At 39.8% G+C, this 19,383-nt stretch overlaps 1 protein-coding gene across 1 annotated transcript in view; it reads left to right on the top strand.

The window, feature by feature from the left end:
- Positions 1-660: 660 nt before the first annotated feature.
- The window catches only part of SEL1L (SEL1L adaptor subunit of SYVN1 ubiquitin ligase), a 56,755-nt gene continuing 38,032 nt past the window's right edge, over positions 661-19,383 (top strand). The window contains exons 1-3 of the mRNA XM_030848700.2: positions 661-840; positions 6,031-6,068; positions 6,947-7,178. Of these exons, the coding sequence (XP_030704560.1) occupies positions 771-840; positions 6,031-6,068; positions 6,947-7,178 (340 nt within the window). The 5' untranslated portion in view covers positions 661-770. The remainder of the gene's footprint in view (positions 841-6,030; positions 6,069-6,946; positions 7,179-19,383) is intronic.

Raw genomic sequence — 19,383 nt, 5'->3', positions numbered from 1 at the left:
TCCATCCTGGTTTCCGTATATATGGTACTGTTTCGTTTACGTTAAAAAAAGTACCTCGAATTCAGTCTAGCTGTTGTATTTTTCCTCAGTGCTGATACCACTATGTCCAATTCAAATTTTCTAAACAAAACAAAGAGGAAGAGCTTAACATATTACAAACTCTTAACCTTATAATGTGTGTTTCTTGATATTTATTTGGCTCAAAAAAAAAAAAAAAACCTGTGAGTTCACGGCCTGGAGTTGGTGTCTAGCCCAGGTGTTAGCTAAGTTCTCTTAACTTCTACAACCACCTGCACTTTTAAATATTGCCCCATGATGGACTACGTTTCCCAAGAGCACACACAGAGAGAGGCCCTTGAAGTCCATTGTGGGAATTGTAGTCCTGGGTAACTTTTCGTCCAACCCTGGACTCATGCTCTGATTCCGGGATGATTAAACACAGGAGCTACCAATTAGCTGGGGCCATGTCGGTGAGGCCGTGGTCCAACCGGGAAAGCCGGTGTGAGAATCTCGCGTAATGATTGGCCAAGTCTTGACCCTAGGGGCGGGGCAATAAGGTGGGCGGGAAGGCCGCGGCGATTGGGCGAGGAGCGTACGACGGCGGGCGGGGATTGGCTGAATGCTAGGGCAGGGAGGCCTGGGAAGGGGCGGAGGAAGGAAACCAGAGCAGGAAGAGCAGCAGCGAGGCGGCGGCGGTGGCGGCGGCTGAGTTGGTGGTGGCAGAGGAGAAAGCGACAGCTCCAGCGGGTGGTAGCGGCCCTGAGAGCAGGATGCGGGTCTGGGTTGGGCTGACGTTCCTGCTCTGTGCGGTGCTGCTGGGCTCGGCCTCCGCCTCCTCGGGTCAGTATCCACCCCCTCGGACTGGAGGCCAGGAGCCACCGCCCCCCCGGCCTCCATCCCGGGCCAGGGCCGGGGGGGCTCCAGCTCACACCTCGCAGTAGCCTGTCACTCGCTGTCATTTCTTGGGCTTCGGTTGGCTTGGGTCAGAGCGGGTGTTTAGGGGAGCTTGAGAGGGGAGGAAAAGAAGGGGCGGTCCCCCTGCTCACACCTCTCCTCACTTCACAAACTTTACACGACTCCTCCCGAAGGAGTAGTGACTCCATGAGAATGAATCCTGACAGCTGGCTTAGACCCACAGTGACACAGGAGCCCTTCCGGAGCTTCCACGACTCTCATGTAGATTATGTGCTGTATCGGTTTTGAAACTTTGGCTTTGGGATTTGTAAGTTAAGTAATTGGTACACCTGGGGTTGTCTGGGCAGAGCCAGGTCCATCAAAACCAGGATGTTGACAGTGGTTTGGTGGGTTTGCTTAGCACCTGAGATTGCCCTCTTTATTTAAAAAATGAAGACTTTTCATGTAAATGTGCCTACTCCGTACCCCTTTTAAAGAAATATTCTTAAGAAAGTATTTTTTACTGTGTCACAGTGTTTCTGAGCCGCCCCATGTTTGCTGACAGTAATTTTATGATTTTTGAAAAAAAATCTTGGTTCTTATAAATGTAAACTGGATAGCATCTAGATTTAACTTTTTACATAGATAGAGAAACTCATATGCTTTTGATTTGATTTTCCAGTTAGCTGATTTATACCCTGGCTCTGAAAATTATCATTTCTTTTTTAATAGTTTAATCCACCTACATCTGAAAACGTCTATTTTGAGAGTGTTGGTAAAGAAGCATTTAGTGTTTCTGAGTATTGGTTAAAAAAACAATCAGTACAATAAAGCTTTTGAATTTTAATCAGTTTCAGTTAACAAAACAGCAGTTCTGTGGCTTTAAATTTTTTTTGGAACAAGGCAGGGTATAAATGTCAACTCTTTTTTTTTTTTCCCCAACAGAAAATTTCCCAGATGGTTATCTGAATCCTCAAATTATCCGTCCTAGTTGTAAGTCAATGCTGTAATGTCATTCCGCTTCTAAAATAAGAGGTCTAAACCTAAAATTCTATCCATAGTGTGGTTTAAGATACCATTTCAAAAGCAACAAGCATATGCCAGTTACTTTACTGCCAACATCATGCTCTGAGGTCCGCCCCCCGCCTTCTAGTGTTGATTTGTGTTCCTGACCAAATCTTTAAAACTCTGTGTAACTCCTGAAGCCACTGCTAGCAGTTATTTGATCAAAGGAAGTATGAAATCAGTACTGTAGAGTACCTGATGGACCATGAACCACCTGCATCAGAATTCCTCTTAAGGGTTTGTTAAAAATGCAGTTTTAGGTCTGGAACAGGTTGGGGTATCTGTAGTTCAAAAAGCTCCACAAGTGATTCTTCACCCTAAAGTGTAAGAACTACTAATTAAAGAACATGGTGCATATCCCTCTGAATTCAATTTGCAGAACTTAAAGAAAATTAAAGCATGTAAACATTTTCCTGCATCTTCCTTTGACTAGATTGCACATATCTAAAGCATCATGTCAGTGGAGATGATGCTTGAAGAAGTTTTTTAGTCAACAGTTGGGATTCTCCATATATTATAATAGAAGACTGTTAATACTGAAGTGTTAAATCTTTGGGTTGTGTTGATGTACTCAAAGGACTATGTTCACAAAACATCTGTTCTGATTTCCATCATAGTTAAACTGCCAAAACGTTTCTCTGGGAGAGGCGAAAATCTTACTCAGCCAGAACTAAAACTATATAGATGTGCATGCTGATCAGTAATAAAGGCACTGCTGTTCTCACGTGAAGTGCAAATATCATAAAACACTTGTGAGATAAAGTTTTATAAGTTGAGTACATGGATTTTCAGTTGACTTTTTTATTCATTAAATTGCTTATTTATACAGGATATCAGCCTCATTTTTATTTTAAAGATTTACTCCTATTTAAAAATCAAGTTTTGGGTCATAATTTTGTGTTGACATAATGTTTGAGTGTTGGTGGTTACCCAGAGCAAGTTGCATTTATTGCCAGGTAGAATTTGATCAGCCAACAAAGGGAATCTTGATCCTATCATTGTTACTAGCTGTTATCTAATATCTTGTCTTAAAGGCATGTAAAAGTATAATACTTTTATTAGAAATGTTTTCTTTTCCTTGTGAATAGATAAATTTAAAGGAGGAGATTTAAAAGATACTACTCTCATTTTCTCAAGATAATAATGAAAAATGCTTTAACTTTTCTCACATGTTTTCTTGTTTTTGACAGGAAGTGTCTTACTGGTTAAAATGGTTTACTTTTTTTCTTTATGCCAAATAATATGGCATAAAGAGTCTTGTCAGTTAGGTCCATTGCTAGGTATCTCAGGTAACAGTTATATTAATTAACACCATGTATTTAAAGAGTAGATTTCAGATTGCAGAATATGTTTCATTTCACTGTTCTTTTGTTCCTTAAAACTTTGTTGAGAGTCAACAAGGCAGATGATATTATTCCCTTTTGACACTTGAGGAAGAGGAGGCTGAGCAAACTTGCTATATTGAACCGTGTGTGCAATGTTAACATGTAATGAAGCCAGGTTTTGAGCCTGGCTCTCCAGGCCTTGGATTTGGAGTAATTGGGAATCAGCAGTATCCTAGGATCTGCACAGATTCAATGGCAAAGCCAAAGACAGGATATCTGGTCTCTTTTCACTAAACTTGTAAGACTTTCTGTGTTTGAAGATATATCAGTCTGTTTAATTTACATGCCAAGATGGAAAATGAATTTGTAATGACCACTTTTCCCTGAAAGAGTATCCCTGGTGTTTTGCCGTTTTGTTAGCTGATATAATAAAAATGAAAATTGGTCTCTTTCAAAGGAAGGGGTATGATTACCAAAGTAATGTAAACCATGGTATTTTGGATATGATACTCTTGAGAGAAATCCATAGCTCTTCATTGACTCCTTTTGCATTTTTCTTGTTGCTTGATGTATGTGTTCTGATAAAAGCATTACTATATTCTTTTTATTTATGTGTAACTTCAGTATTTTTAATCCTTACCTGACTGCCTGTCGTAAGTCTCTAGCTTATAAGAAACTTCTTTAAAGTGTTATGTGAATGGACATATTAGTTTCAAAGAGAAAATACCTTTGCTTTAAGATTACCATCTGGAGTATGCTTTCCCAGTTTAGTAAATGAGAAGGAAAGCTCTTATTTACCAGTAACCTGAGTATATATTCCTAGTTCGTGGAGAGAAAAGAAAGAGAAGCATGATGCCATTCATACAGAGTAACCCCGATGTCACAAGTTCCCATGTCTCTGGGAGTTCAGAAACACATTTTGCTACTCTAATGCCTAACAGCTTGTAGTGTCTCAAATGTACATGTCTTAAAATTTATTTATAGGCATCTATATTATTTACTTATTAGCTACATATGTGAACTATTGTGACAAGGTACTCAGTTGAGTGATTAGTGATTTGAGTTCCAACTAATCTAAAGTTTCAGTATTTGGGGATATACCCTATACATTTCACATTTAATGTCTGCTCTTGATTTATTAACTAGCTAATGTTTATGACTAATTAAATACATTCACACATACAACTTTGTTATTAGAGATGAATTTTTTTTCCTTTATCCAAAGATCTGCTGAGAATGGACTTTGAACCATATGTTAGAACTTGGGCTTTGGGTAATAACTGTGAAGAAGTGAGCATGAAGGATGATTGTTCATTAATTGACATCACTACCTAAACGTTATGGGCACTGTGGGACTAATACATGCTATACCCTTCTCCTCCCCACCCACCAGAAATAAAATATTTGGAAGGTAATCTAAAAGTAGTGAGTGTGAAAATAGCTATAATTTAAGTTTTCTTTGAATTTACAGCACTTTATATATGGCACAACCTCACCTGTAGACTGATTTTTCTCAGATATTCAAAAGAAACAAATACTGTGAAATAGAGTTGGGTATTTGGTACATAATGAGTTGATTATACTTCTTAAAGTTGGCTCAGTACTTTGGTAACACAAACTCCAAAACATGTTTTTGTTGTATTTTGGAGTTACAAGTTACCAATCATATTTAGGATCTAACCATATGAAGTAAAGATAAATGGCAACCATAACGCCAAATTTTCTAGTAAAAAAATCACATGGTCTTATAGCATTTTGTCTACTGGTTAATTTCTCACATAATTTACGGAGCTGGCAGTACTGAAGCTTACACCTGGATAAAATCAGGTAATTTTAATAGTAAGAAGGAAACTTAGAGATCATCTGACAGTTGTTTTTTTAACTGGCTTGGAATACAAAGATCAAATATTTGTGAATGGCCGTTGGGTTGTTGAATGTGTTTATATAAGAGCAGGAAAAAGAATAGCAAGCAGCCAGAATAGAAGTAGCAGAGAAATGCAGAAAGAATAATAGAAGGAAACTTAATGTAATTGGACAAAACCAAAACAGCCAATATGAATTTGGAAGAAAGATGTAAATAGTGGCTGGATTTATTATTTATTTGATATAAGCTATTGATTTCTTAATAAATAGATCTCTTGTGAGTAAATACATGATAGTGTGATGCTACTTTTTAATGCATATCTGGTTATGTCTTCAGTAAAGTCGAACACAAATTCTAACTATCTTTGGCCACTCTGCTGTCAGATAATAATAATTCTTAATGTCCATCTTTAGTAGTCTTAGTGAACAATAAAATGCTAGTTATCACTAAAATAAGCTAGAGTAACTCCAGATTCTGAGCTGAGGAGAAGAATGGGTAGAATCCCGAACCGCAAAATCAGGGCTCTATTTTTATAAATTTAGCAACTCATTCTCAGTAGTGGACTAACTATAACAAAAGAACTGGATGGCATCTGAAGAAATGTCTGGTTTTGGTGGTGGTGGTCTTGGTCTTCCTACCTGTGTACCAGATGAAGCTAATGTCTTTCCTGAATAAAGAGAAAAAAAATACCACCCCCAACGCCCTTTTCTCCTTTCACTTAATCTTTTCTGAACAGTTGTTGAATACAACCAATTTTTAGATAATTATAGATTTATTTATCCAGTGTCTTATTATTTGTTGTGTTATCAAATGCTTTCATTTAACATACCTGCAATTTCCAAACAAGAAAGATGACTAAATTGTCTTAAAATTTCTTTACAGATGAAGAAGGCAACCAGGATGAAACCTTAGATTCCAAGGTGTGTACTCAAATTTACATTGACCAGTATTTGATGCGCAATTTAAAAGCATGAATGATGTGTCTTCAAAAAGATGTGAAATCTGCATCTTCTGAGCAACAGAACTATATTTTTTTAAAAAAGGAAAAGAAAGATAGCTACTGCCAATATTAGTTCTTCTGGGAGGAAAAATCACTGACCTATAGGAGAGAGAATAATATTTCTAAGAGTGTTGGTTACTAGATTTAATTCCAACTTAAATGTGGTGTGTGTGTGTGTGCGTGTGTGTGTGTGTGTGTGTGTGCGTGTGTGTGTGTGTGTGTGTGTGTGTGTGTTGAAGAGCCTGAAGGCAGTTACATTTTTTACTGCCTAATGAGAGATTGATTTTATTCTTTCTTTTTTTAGTTTTTTAATTTGAAGATTTAACCTCTGCCATTTGTTTACACTTATCAATTAAAAAAAATCTGTTAATGCACTTACTTGGTTGATTGAATGAATAAGGCTGATTATTACATCTTCAAAGAGACCGATCAGTTATGATCCCTGATCTCTAGATTGGAAGGAATGTAGGTAAGAAACAGGAGGTTATAGTACAGGGCTGTCATACAGGGAAGTATAAGATATATTGGGAGCAAGTAGGGGGAGACCCTAACCTAGACTTGGGGAATTTAAGGAAAGCTTCTTGTGGGGAGGTAACATCTAAGTTGAAATCCGAAGAGTCAGTTTTAGGCAGGTGATGAAGGCATGTGATGGACACATGCCAAAGTGTATAGAGGCGAATGAGTATGACACATTCAAGGAACTGAAGGAGGTGTATCTGGATTAGTGAAAGAAATGGTCAAATTAGGTTGGAGGGAGTCTTGTTAGTAGTGGAAACTAAAAATACTTTATATTGTCAGACTTCTTTGCCGTCAGATGAGTCGGTAGAGGACCATAGCCCAGCAGGCAGAGTAGTCGCTGGTCAGATATTCCTTGATTCAGAAGAATCAGAATTGGAATCACCTATTCAAGAAGAGGAAGATGGCCTCAGAAGCCAAGAAGGGGAAACTGTCACAGAAGAAATCAGCTTTCTAGAATCTGCAAATCCAGAAAACAAGGACTATGAAGAGCCAATGAAAGTACGGAAACCAGGTAGTCTGGACATTTTGTTTACTTTTGCCTTATTTAGGAAGGAGGCAACTGAAATTTTAAAGCCAGTATAGAAGGTGCAGTAGTCCTATTTTACTGATATTCACCACATATAATGTATAGCGTATAATTTTACAGGATAAGTTACAGAAGCTGAATTTGATGGTCACAATTGCATTTGTATTATATTAGTATTCGAACATTTCTTTTTGGACTCCAGTATGTAACAGTCTGTCAGAGTGGTACAGAAAATAGAAACTCAGACAGGAAGTGTTGTCTAACTTGCTGCTTTGGTTATTTTCAGAACTGTGTTAGGATTTTTACTACAATAATCTTTTCAGTCATCCTAGGTAATTTGATTTAGTTGTTTATCCTAAAGTTACATAAAAACTTTAATCCTCTTCTAACTTTTGCTTTCTTGACACTCTAATTTTTAAACTTACAGCTTGATCTTTCTCACAGTAGAGTGTGCTAAATACCTATTCTTTTAAAAATCAGTTATTAATGTGTCCACTCTGCCCTGTCCCACCACCCATCTGTCATTTGGTTTATTATTTCAAAGATCGCTGCCATATCTGCTTATTCTGTTATTAGCCAATCTCGAGAATTGATCCACGTTTTACCTTTTAAAAATATAATTTTTATTACAAATATTTTATACAAAAAAAAGAGAAACCATTTTTTTCTTTGATTAAAAGTACCTTAATCCCATCAAGTAGAAATAACAGCTGTCAACATAGTGGAGAATACTCTTTCAGGCTTTTTTTCTAGATGTATGGTTTCAAGAAGACTAAACTGGTTCAAAATGTATATACTATTTTACAGCCTGCGTTTTGCACTTAACAGTTTGTCTTGAACATTTTCCCATATTATTTAATATTCTTTTACAATTTAATGGTTAATGGCTATAAAAAATTTTACATGTAAATATACCATAATATTTTTTTTTGCTGGGAGACCATTTTAAGTATACCTTTGTACACATCTATGAAAATTTCCTTAGAGTTAGTTCTTAAAAGTAAAGTATAAAATTTGAAAAGACATTTGAGTCATATTGCTAAACTGTTCTGCAGAAAAGTAAGTCTGTTCCTTTTCCTGTACCTCAGCCAAGTGTATATTACCATTTTTAATTTTTGCCAAATATTTATTTTCATTCCTTTCTTTTTTGTTAGGGAGACTTCCAAACAAGTACAAAAGTAGAGGGTGTAATGACCCCCATGTACGCACCGTCACCCAGCTTCAACAGCCATCAACACTCTTGTTCTTGTTTCATCTTTGCCACTCCATATCCATTTACTTTTTTTCCCCTAGATTATTAAGAAATTCCACATTGTTTTACCTGCGTACATATCTCTAAAAGTAAGAATTTTTTTTCAACAAAATGAAAAATACAATAGTATTATAACACCCACGAAATTAGCTATTATTCCTTTATCACCCAGTACCCAGATTCCGTTTAGTTTTCCCACTTGTTTCAAATGTCTTTTTGGAATTGGTTTCTGTCAGTCGGTGTCCACACGAAGATGTTAGGTTTCTCTTAACCTGTAACAATTTTCCCTTCCTTGTTTTTAAGTGTCATTTTATGTGTTAAAGAAAGAATATCCTTTGTGCCATAGGATTTCCCTCATTCTAGATCTAGCTGGTCATATGCTAGTAATGTAATTGAACTTGTTCCACTATCTGCTGTCTAGTCTATGAACTGGAAGTTGGCTCCGAAGGCCTGGGTAGATTTAGTTCTATTTTTTAATCGATAATATTTATAGTTAGTGTTGTATGCTTCCCATTGCATTACCTGGGAGTTACATAGTATCTGATTGTCCCACTCCTAGTGATTGGTCAGCAAGGTTGGGTGGTGTCAGCCTGACCCAGCCATTCAAAAGTTCCTCATTGACCTTTCACGCAGAGCTTTTGGGAACCATTTCGTTTGTTGTCTGGATGCATTATTTCATTAGGAGTTTCAAAATAATGACTTGTTAACTTATCATTCCTCCTGCATTTGTTATCAGGAGTTCTTTTCTAAAGAACTTTCCCTCATCAACTATTTGGTTACCCAGAAATATAATCCACACAGCAAGATAAATGCTTGATTCTTTCCCTTGAAATATTTTCAGATAATGATTTGGTGCCCTAACGACCTCCAAAAGAGACCAGTGAATATGTTTTCTGTTCGTTTTGCTTTGCTTTTGAGCATCATTACAAATCCATGGGTTTTATACAGCTAGGCTTTACTCTTTTGCAATCATGCTTTTTTATTGCTCACATTATTGCATTTTTGGCTCTTGAGAGTCCCTTTAAGTTCATTCCTTTGTCCTTTTGACTAATCGTAGGTAACTTTTAAACTTCTTCCTTTTTAAGCGGGACAAGATGTCCCAAATTCATCTTATACTTTTCCTTACCCCAAAATGAATCTCAGACATTTCTCCAGGGAATCCATATTCCTTTTAGTGGGAAATTGTATTTATTTTAGATACTGTAATCTAGACACCAAGGATATGCATTGCAACTGAATTGTCATTACTAATAGGCCTTTTTGGTGGGTAAGGTTAGGAAATATAACATTGATATTGATTATTCTAGTTCAAATTAAATATTACAAGTGAGATAACACAGAGGGTCAGAGTGACAAACTCACAAGAATCAGAGATCCTACCCACTATCAAACTTGACTAATATTTTCAAAGATATAATTATCACAAGACACAAGTCACAGATCTGTGGCTGCCAGAGCTGCTTCCAGGTCCTGTCTTAACCTCAGTTAAGGTGCGCTCTGGCTTACTTTAACATATGTTTTTAATATATGAGGCCTTTTGAGTGATTGATATGGAGTGTCACTTCCACAAAAGGGAGCTATTTCGGTTATGAAACATCTCCAGTTTATTCCCTGATAACTGCATGGCTTGTGTGGTATTTTCTAGGAAGTCACGCCTGATAAATACTTACATCCTAGGTTTATGTACAGTGAACAGTCTGGACAAACCAGGTCCAACCTGGTAAAGCAGTGCACAAGTAAGGACTCTCCTGGTGGTAAATACCTTGAGTGCATTTGCCAGAAGGCCTCTTGTTAGCATGTCTCAGATGATTTGATCACGTCACCTCTCTGTCTCTCTGTTTCTTGGGCAGTAAAAAGAGAGAGTGGATTTCAAGTCTGCTGTTAGTCCTTTCCACCCATCAGGATTTTTGCTTCTTTCTTTTATGTTTGGGTCTCCTTGCCCTGATGCTGAAAATCATGGTACCTAACAACATTGTTATATTACTTTAATCAAACAAATAAAGTATATATCATTTCAAAATAACAATGGCAACCTTACCACTAACCACCGAATGCAGTTTAAGATTTCTTTGTGGTTCTTTTTGTTCTTAGTATTTATTTTACTAGTGATTTGTATCAATAATATGATGTGTTTTAAAATAATTTCAGTAATGTTCTGTGTGGTCATACCAACAACTTTATAAACATTCAGATTCACTTGTTTTAGTTTTTCAATAATTGCTTTTTTTTTATTCAAACTTGTTTTTAATGTATTATTAATACACGAAAAGGCTTATGTACATACATATAAGTTGCATATGCATGACTTTTTGTGTACTCCCAGCTACATTAGACCTGGGTTATATGACAGTTACTTCTAGACTTGCTTCCTTTGTCAGCCTCTTACCCATGTCTCTGCATATTGATCTTCCTAAAACCCAAATTTGATCCTATAACTCCCCTATTTACAACCCCCATTATTTTCCATTTGCCTATGAGATGAAGTGCTTGCCTCTTAGCAAGATTCACAAAGCCTCTGGGTGCATGTGGCCGCCATCTTCTGTGACTTCATCTCCCAAAGCTTCCCCCCATTTGCCCTTTTCCAGCGATGCTAAACCCATCACCCTTCTTCAGAGGCATATACAAGTTCACCCCACTGCTTAGGATGCCTTCCTCACCCCCTTGCCCAAATCCATGTATCGCCTTTCTGCTCATCCTTAAAGATAAACTTAGGTTTCTCTTTTCTAAAGTAGTTCCTGAACCACCCAAGGGTAGTTATGAATCTCTTGTATGTAAGGAGTTCTTATCCAGTGTCCCTGTTTTCACCCTTTCCCCTGATGCCAGTTATCTAACAGCAGGCAGACTGATCCTACTTCCTGTTCACAAGCCACCAGTGGCTTCCTGTCATGTTCAGAATAAAATCCAAACAAGGCTTTATGTGATCAAGCCTCTCCTCTCTGACCTCATCTGTCACTCACAGGACTCCAGTCACACTTGCTTTCTGCTGTTCGTTTGAACATTTCACACTTATTCCCAGTCCCCAAGACCACACCCCCGGGCTCGATGATTCTCTAGAAAGACTCACAGGACTCAGCGTATAGTCGTATTTACAGCTATGATTTATTACAGAATAAGAGTACAAAGCAAAATCAGCAAAGGGAATGGTGCATGGGGTGAGTCTGGGAGACGCCAGATGCAAGCTTGCAAGGATCTTCTCCCAGAAGAGTCACACGGTATGTGTTTAATTTACCCAGCAAAAAGTTGTGACAACACGTGTGAAATGTCTACCAGGGAAACTCCTTAGAGACCTAGTACCAGAGTTTTTATAGAGGGCTAGTCATATAGGTTCTCTGTGCCTAGCACATACCAAAATTGCAGACTCCCAGAAGGAAAGCACGTGTTCAGCATAAATCATATTTTTTGTACAGTTGAGGTGAGTCACTCATAACAGTTAGGGTAGTGGGAACTCTTCCAAAATCTTAAGTTCCCAGACACAAGCCAAGGGCCAGCCTTGTAAGCAGGCCTTTTCAAGGATAGAAGTTTAGGCCTGCTATTTTCACTCTACTCTACGTGGCATACCTCTTTGGTCATTGGCCAGGTTGTCTTCACAGCAAAATTATTATCAATATGACCCAGACAGCAGAGTGAGACCAACCTGCAGTATTGATTTCAGTTGTGCTCTTCACGTGTCTTAGCCAAATAAGAAATCCCATTAATCATAAAGGTCTATCTTAGACAGGTAGCTTCCTCCTTAAGTTTCTGTTTTAACCTTTTTTACCTGGCTCTAAGCATCAGTTCAGGCCCAGTACAAGTCTGGCCAGTAAGTTAAAGCTGAGTTGAAAGCCTTCCAGGGCTAAGGCAGTGTCGTGATAGTCAGGGTACACATACAGAAGTACAATCCCAGAAGGAATTTTTGGGGATTCCCAAGAAACGGAAAGTTTACAATCGTTGGGCACCCCGAGCAAGACATAAATTAGGCAGTATGATGTGGCTGCCCACTGTGTGTATCTTATCCTAGGGATCCCAGTCCAATCCAAAAAATTTAGTTCAGTGCTTGGTTTCAGGGGGACTGCCAATCAGTTCCAAACAGTTTTGTTGCCTGTGACAACAGTTCATCCACCTCGTGAGTGTGGTCAGCATCGGGAGGTTTTCTGCATGAAAAGTGCAGGGGTTGGGTCAGATCCTGCCGCCTCAGTCAGCGCTGCCGGGTATGATCATAGCTCAGCTGTCTGAACTCAGAGCGCTCTCAACAGCTTGGAGGGGTGCACAGAGAGTTTTCCTTAAGGAAAAGGAAGAAGCTTGCAGAAGTAATTTCGAAGAACAAAGATCATAATGCCCTCTCCCCTCTCTTGTGCCTTTCCAGCTGCAGGGGTTTTGGTTTATTTCCCTTGGTTGTTCTAAAATCAGTGTTTTCCACTCAACATTCATAATTTTATGTTTTTACAGTCATCCCCTACTCTCATCCAGACCTTTCATCTGGAGGGGTTCTGTAAAAGAGGTGCAAAACATCTTCATAGAAAATCCCCTTTATACAGCCAAACCGGAAAAAACGTCATTTTCACGAATCGATCAGGACAAAACTCCTAAATTTTCAAAAAATTTCAAAATAGTTTTACATAACCTCCCACCCCTTTCACTCTGGTGACTTTATCTGGTGAACAGCCTAGAAAAGATCAGCCCCTTTCTGAGGATGGCTGCATGACTAATCAGCTTGCACTCAGGCGTGTGCAGCAGGAGAGAGGTGAGGGAAGAAGAGTCAGAGGTGTAGTCCATCGTTGCGAATGGCTGCTCTTCAGGAGACACAGGCACAGGGAGTTGACCTCAGTTAGACATGCTCTAGAGGGGGTTGGAGTCGGCTCAGCCTGTCAGGAGTGATCAGAGGTCACAGTTGCTGTGATGTACCCTCTCCCAAATTGCAGCTTTCAGCTATAGCCACAAGTTAAGAATGTGGTCAGGCTCTGTGTCAGCACTATACAGGCAGTCAGCAGCTTGATTTCAGATGGTCCCATCAAAGAACAAGTCCTTTCCTGCTGGGATTTGTATGGGACCCAGACGGTGCAGCTGAGCAGCTATGATGTCCTCATAGGGTAGACCCCACAGCGAGGTGGCCTAATGTGCAGAGGTCACAGAGTATGAGTTTTATTTATGAGCCTATGCCTGTTTTCAGTTCAACACAGCTCCCACTTAGGTTGGAAGCTTACACCAGACAATATCAGGCCTCAGCTTAGAATCAGATACAGGCAGTTAGGATCTGTGAATTCAGGAGTTTAAAAAAAGTCAGAGACTTTTCTTCAGCAGCAAAGCCTAGATGCTACAGGCCAGAAAGGCCAAGTGGCAGATAAGGCTTTCCTATGACCGTCTGGTTTTGTCATTCTTCAAGTCCAAATCGACCCCTTCACAAGTATGCACATCGGTCTCTAAGGGACAGACCTCCACTTTCACAAGCTCTCATTAGCCAACTAAAACCTGCTTTTTAGAACTCTAAAAGTAGATCTCCATCTGTAGGTCACCTTTCTTTCTTATTGCCTCCCTTTTTCCAGAGGCTCCAACAAGCAAAAATTCATATCTTCCATAGCAAAACTCATCAGTTACAGAGACTTGTTCTGTTTCCAATACTCAGAGAGTTTAAATTCCAACCCGCCCACTGGCGGCAAAATGCAAGGAAGTTGTGTCCCACTAACACATTTCTTTTTTTGCAGCTTCCCTTGATCAGGATGATTCCTCTGGCATGTATGCAGTTACAAGCATTTAACATTTTATATCCATTTTTACCATACATCCAGGTGTCTTAACCACAAAATATAAAGTCACTAAAAAATTTTCCTTTTTTCTTTTTTCCTCATTGCAAATTTACTTAAACTCCTAGCAATATGTTCAGTGTTTGCAGTGTTAGCATTGCAGCTGCCAGGGAAGATCCAGGCTGGAATGCAGGGGAGGAAGGGGAGTGGAGGAGGTACTGCAGCAGCAGCTAGGCTGAAAAAACTGCTGTGGTGTGACCTCCCTCCCTTTTTCTTTTGTTGTTTTGTTTTATCTAAAATATTGCTCCAGCCCTGGGACCTGATTTAAACCCCACCTCCAGCCCACTTGGAGAAGAGCAGAATGCAGACTTTTAACATTTTTGGCCTTTTCACCTTCGGGCATTTGGGGCCCCTTTTTCCTCCCATGGAGGAGAGAGCAAAACCCAAAGGCATCACTTTAGCCAGCATGGCCAGAAGCAGTGTGGGATGCAGCAGGCCTACTCTCCAGGAGTTGGATCTATCATTTTCAGATTCCACAGGTAACTTTTACCTCTCATAACATACAGCAGATCAGCTACTGCTGCATACCATGGATAACCCCATAATCAGCTGGGCACCAAAGATACATCACACCGGGCCCCTTATTCTTCTTTTCCCAAAATTTCACCGTCTATTAGTGAGTCAGGGTTGGTTTAGGGAACCCCACTTCTGATGCCAGTTGATATTGGGAGACCCCCTAGACCACCCCTGGGTTCAATGATTTGCTGGGAGGACTCAGGATATAGTTGTACTCACAGCTATGATTTATTGTAGTGAAAGGATACAAAGCAAAATCAGCGTGGGATGAGGTCCAAAGGAAACAAGGTACAAGTTTCCCAAGGGTCCTCTCCCAGTGGAGTCACACAGGATGCACTTAATTCCCCTAGCACAAGTGACAACACATGTGAAATGTCTTCCAGGGAAGCTCATTAGTGACCCAGTGCCTGGAGTTTTAGTGGAGACTAGTCATATAATCACTGTCCGCCTGGAATCTACCAAAATTGCAGACTCCCAGAAGGAAAGCAGATGTTGAGCATGAACCACATGGTTTGTACAAGCAGTTTAGGTACAGTGAGCCACTAGGGTTAGGGTGGCAGGAACGCTCCCAGAGTCTAAGTTCCCAGATGCCAGCCAAGGGCCAACCTTTCAAAGGATAGCAGTCATGTCTGTTGTGTTAACTGTTTTCTGCATATCACCTCAGTAAACATTTGTTGAAAAGGAATGAATGAAAGGCCACCAAGAGGGGAATGATTACACTGTGGTATTCCCCTGTTACAGAATACTCAATAGTCATTTTAAAAGGAACAAGTTTTGTTGGCAAATAACAGAAAATCCATCAACCAGTGGCAGCAGCAGAGGTTTATTTGGCTCACATAACCAGAACTCCATAGATAAGGTGGTTCAGGGCTTGTTCCATCAAGGATTCCAGCTCCTCTCTCTCCTGTTCAGTCTCCTTAGTAAATTGACTTCATCGTCATGTTTGTCCCAGCCGGTCACACCTGGTGGTAGCTGTATCTCCAGGTCCTAGGTCCGCAGGAAGAAGTGGTACCTGCATCAGAGGAGCAGCAGCCTCCCTCGGAAGTCACTAGTAGAACTGCCAAAACTATCACTTGACCATCCCCAGCCCCACAGAGGTGAGGAAGGGGTTACGAATTGTTAGCCAGTTTACACTGGCTCCACCTGAAGGAATGTCAGTGATAAGTGAAAATGTCACATTGTAAATAATTCACTTAGTATTGAGAGAAGCCTGGGACCCGGGACCCTTTGCTGCAGTGCTGCAGTGCTTGCCCCTGGACACATCTCTCCTCAAGCAACAAATATATAGAAACTGTATGGGACTAAAAATAACTGTGTGCGTGTGACAGCGGGGCAAAATTATGGACAAAAGATAACAGACCAAAAAACCCAACTGCCACTTTTGAAGAGCCACTTTTGAAGAGCCTGGAGCAAAAGCAGGGGGTCGGGAGCAAAAGCAGGGCACTGCTCATGCCTCCTGCACACGCCACCATATAGGGGTGGGCAGACCACCTAAGCCACCGCTCCGGCCCAGCCCCTGGACACACCCCTACCCTCACCCCGTATAAGGAACCAGCTCTCGCCCCATTGATCCTCTATTGCTCAGGGTGCTGCAGAGAAATATCAATAGAACTGAAGGCCCTCTGCTGGCAGAATTCCTTCTTGCTCTTGTTCTGTTAGGCCTTTAACTGATTGATTGAGGCTCACCCACATTGTGGAGGGTAATGTGCTTTACTCAAAGTCCATGATTTAAATGTTAATCTCATCCAAAAAACACCATCACAGAAACCCAGCGTTGTGTTTGACCAAACATCTGGATGCTGTGGCCCAGCTAAGTTTATACACAAGAGTTAACCATCACAGGTCCCTTATGGGAAAGAAGGCCATTTGTTTCCCCACATTTGCACTTGAAAAGAAAAATGAACCTCTTTTCTAGGAACAGTCATTACCTTTGGAGAAAGATAATTTTCAGTGGTAACTAAAGATGACAGTGATTTTTCTTTAATTTTGTATACTTTCCCATTGCTTGGATTGTCTTTTCTACAATAAACACACTACCCTAATAGTCTTAAAAAAAAAAAATCAGCATCTTGGTCTGTTTTGAATGGCACTGAGCTTAAACTTAATTAAACATGCTTAAAATTGGGTTCTGAAGTAAGAAAGTTGGTTGAGTAATAGGATAGCATTTTTGCTTCATTGTCACATGCAAGGCGGGGGGGTGGAAAGGAATAAACAAACCTTAGTACTCTGACTAAACAGAAGATAAATGGTTAAGGAAACATAGGCCATAACCTACAACAGGTCTATAATGTAGAGCTTTCTTTTATCATTGTTTCTTTTGTTTGGTTGTACAAGAAATTATTTGTGGAAAGAAACGCCTTTGGGAGACCATCCTTGTGGAAAAGCACCCCACCAGGGCTTTTGAACTCAAAATGCCTTTACAGCCATTATTTAGTGAAACTCACTGTTTTCTTTTGTTTTAGTATTTATTTATTTATTTTGGCTGCATCGGGTCTTAGTTGTAGCACACAGGATCTTTAGTTGCGGCATGCATGTGGGATTAGGCATCGAACCCTGGTCCCCTGCATTGGGAGTGTGGAGTCTTACTCACTGGACCACCAGAAAGTCCCCAAACTCACTGTTCTTAAGCAGCAGTTTTCCTGAGCAAGTTTCGCTCTAGTTTCTGACTGCCTGTCACCTAAGTGTCGTGAAGCTTTTGTCACTTTCTTCTGGGCACATGGGCCAGTGCTTTCTTCTTTTGAATGATTATTTTCACAGAGAGAACTGAGCTTATATGAACTCTGATCTTAATGTTTTTGTTCATTCTCTAGGTGACTACATTTCATTAGTTTTCTGAAAAATACATCTTAATCCTTAAAGCAGTGCCTTCCTTAGTATAGTCTGCATGTCTGTCCTTCATTAATGTAATTTCTCAACTCTAGTTAGCAATTCTCAACCTTGGGTGAAAACAGTCTTCTTGTAGCAAATAACATAAAATTGTTATTTTCTCTAGAAGATTACTATACCATATTTCTCAGTCAACGGTAAATACCTCTTTATTTGGCCTATACCATTTGCTTTATCTCAAGTATGGTTTGCTTCAAATCATCTGTTATTTGTGTTCCGTCTGTAGTACTTTAGGAAGTTTGATGTTAATTGGTTGGTTGATTGAGTTTTTATCTTTGTGTTTACTAAAATTGCTGAACACTATATGACAGTTATCTTGAGGTTGGTACCTTTTTAACGTTAAATGTGTTTCAATTTTTGACTATAAATACATTTGACTATAAATATAATTTTTGACTATAAGTGTGTATATATATATATATACATATATATATATATATATATATTTTTTTTTTGGTGGTACGTGGGCCTCTCACTGTTGTGGCCTCTCCTGTTGCGGAGCACAGGCTCCAGACGCGCCGGCTCAGCGGCCATGGCTCACAGGCCTAGCCGCTCCATGGCATGTGGGATCTTCCCGGACCGGGGCACGAACCCGTGTCCCCTGTATCGGCAGGCGGACTCTCAACCACTGCGCCACCAGGGAAGCCCGACTATAAGTATATTTTTGACTCTAAATATATTTGAGTAAAATGCTACTTACTGCTGTATATTTGGAAGTACAAAATTGCTTCAAACAAGCAGCATGATTAAATAGTCGTCTTATTAACAGAATACCCATCTAAACTTATAGATATGCTATCAGTCTTTAACAGAGTGTAAATGCTCTTAAAATGAGGAATTTGAGAGCTAAATCCCTTGACTTTATCTGTATGGATCAAGAGGTTGATGTTTTTGTTTTGTTTTGATCTTACAATTAAAAATGAGGAAAAGATGAGTATTTGTATTCCAGGACATTTAATTCAGTACCAATAGCAACATTCTAGCCACATTTACATTGTTTTCTCTTGGCAACTGAAGAAAAACATACAACCTAAAAGTTGCAAATTATGTTTTATTCGGGGACCTTACTGAGGACTGTATGGTGGGAGACAGCCTCTCAGATAGCTCTGAGGACCTGCTCCTAAGAGATAAGGGAGGAGCCAGGATATATAGTTTTTGCTGGGAAGAAAAAAATGCATGTAGTCAGACATCAAAATATTACTGCTAATCACAAAAATCAGACATCTCAAGTTAATGATTTTAGTGCTTTTCTATGTTTGGGAAGATGCAAGAGTCTGGGCTCATTGAAATTATTCCTTAGATATGCATCTTAACTATATAGAGCCAGTATCCTGTTTTTCTCCATCCTGAATTCCCCTCAGGGTGCACTGTTGGGGATGCAGCTGCAGTGGCTGGTGGCTCTATGGCAGACAGCATTCTTTGTTTACTGAATGGCAAACGACAGTCTTTGCCCACACTCTTGAATTCTTTCCACCAACGTTCAAACATGCTATAATATCTGAACATTAGAAAAACCAAGACTTGGCCCCCAGTGCCCCTCCGACAACCACCTTACTCCTCTACTCCCCTTCATAGCATTATTCTTTGGAAGAGTTGTCTCTATTCACTGATTTTGCTTCCTCTCTTTCCATTCTCTAATCGGAGTGTGACGAGGCCCTGGTCCCCTCCAGACCACTAAAGCCACTCTCCTCCAGGCGCATTCTAATTGCTGAATACCTGGTCAGTTCTTGGTCCTTACCTTACCGACCCCTCATGTATT

The sequence above is a fragment of the Globicephala melas genome, chromosome 2, assembly GCF_963455315.2.
Source record: "Globicephala melas chromosome 2, mGloMel1.2, whole genome shotgun sequence".
Classification (NCBI taxonomy): domain Eukaryota; kingdom Metazoa; phylum Chordata; class Mammalia; order Artiodactyla; family Delphinidae; genus Globicephala; species Globicephala melas.
The sequence above is the reverse complement of the archived record's forward strand: the minus strand, read 5'-3'. Positions and strand labels throughout refer to the sequence as shown.